At 33.6% G+C, this 4,383-nt stretch overlaps 1 protein-coding gene across 1 annotated transcript; it reads right to left on the bottom strand.

Moving 5' to 3' along the window:
• Positions 1-6: 6 nt before the first annotated feature.
• Positions 7-2,563, bottom strand: LOC105851501 (zinc finger BED domain-containing protein RICESLEEPER 1-like; the record flags this gene model as incomplete). The annotated part of the gene is made up of 2 exons (XM_027331463.2): positions 2,209-2,563; positions 7-1,133 (listed from the first exon to the last, which is right to left on the bottom strand). A coding segment is annotated over exon 2 (1,101 nt), but the record flags the coding sequence as incomplete, so codon positions are not given.
• Positions 2,564-4,383: the final 1,820 nt, after the last annotated feature.

The raw sequence follows: 4,383 nt of genomic DNA, 5'->3' as shown, positions 1-4,383 counted from the left end.
ATATGTAGACTTCCAGTGAAGTGGAAAATCAAGATATAAGGTCTTCTGAGAGTTGATCCCAGCACGTTGAGAAATTTCATTAAATTTTCCTTGCACTTCTTGTGAACTTTTAACATATCGGATGCTCTCTCGAATCTTTTGGATCACGTCATGCAACGCATCCATGGCATCTTGAACAATGGAACTTATGAGATGTGCTGCAGAGCGTACATCAAGTATTTGTCGAGTACTTAAGAAAGGCCTTTTCTCGGAAACTCTCTCTTTGATTCGTAGAGTGATGTCATCATCAACAGAACAATCATCAAGAGTCAATGCAAATAGTTTGCAGTCAATGTCCCATTCATCGAGACATTTGATAATCACTTCTGGAAGCAAGTCTTCAGTGTAAGAAGAGTCGAGTGTAAGAAAGTTCAAAATTTTCTTCCGCATTTTCCATTCCTCATCAATGTAATGTGCTGATAGACACAAATACGAAGAATTTTCTGTCGAATACCACATTTCAATAGACAGATTAATCCTACCACATAACTTGTTTATCATCTCATACACTTTCTCTTTCTCCCTCCTGTAGATTTCTAAACATGAAATCTCAATACCACTATTTGGCAAAAACTCAAAGAGAGGCTGGAGGTTCTTCACAAAGACCTTGAATCCTACTTGTTCAACCACGGTCACCGGGTATCCATGTAATATGATCATACGCGCGAGATCAAGTTGACTCCTCTCCTGATCAAATTTACCACTTACATAGTTAATCATTTCATCTTTCTTATGTTCCTGTTCAAACTTGACGAATGTTGGCTTTACATATTCTTCTTTCCTCGGACCTTCATCAAAACTAATGTTTGCTAGGCTGACAGTATTATCTTTTTTCCTTCTCTTTGCCGCAAGTAGTTGAGAAACATCAAAGTTTGATCTTTTAAGACACCGAATCAAGTGGTTTCTTAGATGAGTAGTTCCACTATTACTTGATCCACTAAGTCTCTTGTTACAATGAACGCAAACAGCATAACATATGTCAGCCTTTCTAATCCTTTCAAAGTGATTCCAGACAACAGATGTCAATCTCTTTGGTTTCTTAGCGCCTGAATCATTTGGTATTTCCATCACATAGGCTTGAGAATATAGTTAATCTGCATGCCATACAAAACAAAGTGACACGTCAAAACCCAAAAAATTACACGACAAATAATTCAAGTTTTTTTTAAAAAAAATCAGTAGCAAAGGATTGGACAAAGACGTAGTTGGATAAAGCTTAAATTTTAAGTTCATTCCGTAAAAATTACTGAAATTAGACTGGTAAAATTATAAGAGACTAAAAAGCTGATCCAGTTACATTACATCACTCAAAAGAAAGATTATAAATTGCAGTTGCAATTACATTATGATCTTTGAAATCATAAAAAAATTGGGAAAATATGACTAATGTGACTAGCCGTTGCCGACTACTATTGCAATTGAAGAGACTTGTGAAAACTTAATATTACATTTGCGGACAGAAATTTAAAACACTACTTAAAAGTGAAGATATCTAATTAAATCATAGTATAGTCCTTATATGGTAAAAACCATGAGTTTAAATCAGAACCTAGATATATCTTGACTCAAACTAAGTCAACCTTAAAGATGCCTAGACCCATACCCACAAATAAAACACAATAGCTAGAACCAAGGCTCAGGATATCCTTAGGTAAATCAAGTTAGCTAAATCCATGAATTGGATATATGGACATAATGCTTCTGATTATTCTAAGGCTGTAATTGTGGATCACATCATGGGCAACTTCAACCTCAATTTAATTAAAACCTTGCTAATTTTTCTACAGATAAAAAGAAATGAACAAGTAATTGAATAAAAACAACACATAAGTAACATTCCTAAATTATAGTACACAAACATTACTAACTCAATATTAAGGTCCCAGCTAATTGAAGCAACAAATAAATAAATTATTTAAAAAAACAAACAGAGGCTTGCCTATAATTTAAAACCAGGAACTGACAAGATTCATTACAAATTTTACATCTAAAAGGAACAAGTACCCCTATTATACACAACAAGAACAAAGAATAAAAATTTGTAACAACACTCTTTTTATACAATAGTTGCAATTTAAATAACTGTTTCAGTAGTTGTTGCAAATTTAACAATTAAATGATGAAATTGCAATAGAGAAAGTTGAATTGAAGAGAGAAAGAGAGCCTTACTTAGAGAGAAAGGGAGAGAGAGAGGAGGGAAGGTGGTTGAGGTGTTTGGGTCCGATCGGATGATCCGGTAGAAACGATAGGGTTTGGAGAGGTAGAAAGAGCGATACAAAGATGACCCGATTTTGGCGTGGAGGAATATGGGTTGGATCCGATTCCTATAGGGCTCATAATGTTGTTGATGAAATGTGAGGAGAGAAGAACGGGTCGGGTCTTCAGAAGCATGGGTTCCAGTAATTGGGTTTCGGTTATTGATTTTGGCTATAGATAATAAGATAGTTGCTTAATCATCGCTGACGACTATAGACCCCCTAATCTTCAAATTCACCCGTTTTCCAAATATTTGAATATGATAATATAAGTTATTGGATTCGCATCCGGTAGGTACATATATATAAATTATATGATTCTTTTTATCATATATTTCTTCTTTAATACTTAAATTTAAATCCTTCGTCTATTTTTACGTTTTTGGAGTTCAAAAACCCCATTCTTTCCTCCATTAGCATCATTAGCTATATTTTTCTTCATTGCAATGATAATATAGCTCTAAAAATCTCTTCATTGTCATTTTGTTCGTTAAAGTCTTTGAAGAACCGTACTGTGTGGTACCAAATCATGGGATTCGGTAAGTAGTTTTCAACCATCAAATTCACGCATCAGGTGGTATGTTTTTCAAAACATAACACTACCGGATTCACACATTCAGTAATCAGTAGTAGTTAAGGCAGTTAAGAATGGTTTGTTTTCTACATAATTGGGTTTTAATTTGTGTTGAATCTTTGTAGTTAGTTATGGTTAAGCCTAAAGCTGAATCAAAACATTTGTCGACACTTTATTTGAAATCTGAGCTTGCACCTGAACTTAACTTGAGTTTGCAGTTGAATTGAAACTTGAACCCGTACCTGACTTGAAACCCAAAGAAGCAGCAAATTTGAAACCAATGGTGAATGACATTGATGTTTGGATAAACTTTATTATTGATAGTAAGTATAGCTCCCGAGATGATTTGATTGTTTGGGTTCATCGTTAATCAACTAAGTTAGGATTTTAGTAGTAATTACAAAATCTGATCATGGTTCTAATTGACGAAAACAATTTTTTGTATTGAGTTACAAAAAGGGTGGTGTATGTAAAGGAACCAATAAAAAGTTGAAACACGAAGACACAAGATCTAGGAAATGTGAATGTTCATTCAGGTTGCATGGTTATTTTCTAACAACAAAATAATGAAATCTTAGTGTTGTGTCTGAAACACACAACCATGAGATGAATCAAAAGTTAGAAGGTTATCTCGTTGTTGGTCATTTAAATGAGGAAAAGAATGAACTTGTTGGTGAGATGACAAGGAACATTGTCCCACCAAAAAAATATTCTAATGACTTTGAAAGACAAAAGAATTGAAAGTGTGACAAAGCAAGTTTGTAATGCACGTCAAAGATACAAGAAAATTATAATGGGTTCGAGATTAGAAATGCAATATATGTTGAAATGCTTTGATGATCACACATATGTATACATATATAGAACGATTGATAATTTTGAAACTAAAACGCATGATATGTTTTAGGCTCATCTTGAATCAGTCAAGTTGTTTAAGACTTTTTTTATTGTATTGCTGGTGGACTCGACTTATAAAACAAATTAGTACTAAATTATGTTGTTTGAGATCATTGGTGTGACTTCAATAGAGATGATATATTTAGTTGGGTTTGCTTTTCTCAAATTTGAAAAGGAGGATAATTTCATTTGGGTCCTAGAGATATTTTTGTAATTTGTTGAAGTTTGAAGACAAGATTCTCAAGGTAATTGTGACTAACAGAGATATTGCATTGATGACTGTTGTTGCGATTTTTCCAACCTTTACTACTTTACTATGTCGATATCATATTACAAAAAATGCTAGAGCTAGATGCAAGTTGGATGTGAAGGTAAAGCTTTTGAAATTTGTAGATGTGAATGTGAAATAGGTCAAACTGATATATTATGGAACACCATAATGAATGCTTGGGATGTTGTAGTGGTATCTCCTTTAGATGATGTATATGTTGGTGTCGTTGTCGAGTTCAAAAAGGAGTGTGAAAAATTTATAAAATTTCTCGAATATGTCGAAAGTACCATATTGGATGTGGTGAAGGAGAAAATTGTAAGAGTATTGTAACAACCCTTTTTTTTTCC

This window comes from Cicer arietinum, unplaced genomic scaffold (genome assembly GCF_000331145.2).
Source record: "Cicer arietinum cultivar CDC Frontier isolate Library 1 unplaced genomic scaffold, Cicar.CDCFrontier_v2.0 Ca_scaffold_5664_v2.0, whole genome shotgun sequence".
In the NCBI taxonomy this organism is placed as follows: domain Eukaryota; kingdom Viridiplantae; phylum Streptophyta; class Magnoliopsida; order Fabales; family Fabaceae; genus Cicer; species Cicer arietinum.
Note: the sequence above shows the minus strand (reverse complement) of the source record. Positions and strands in the feature narration are given on the sequence as shown.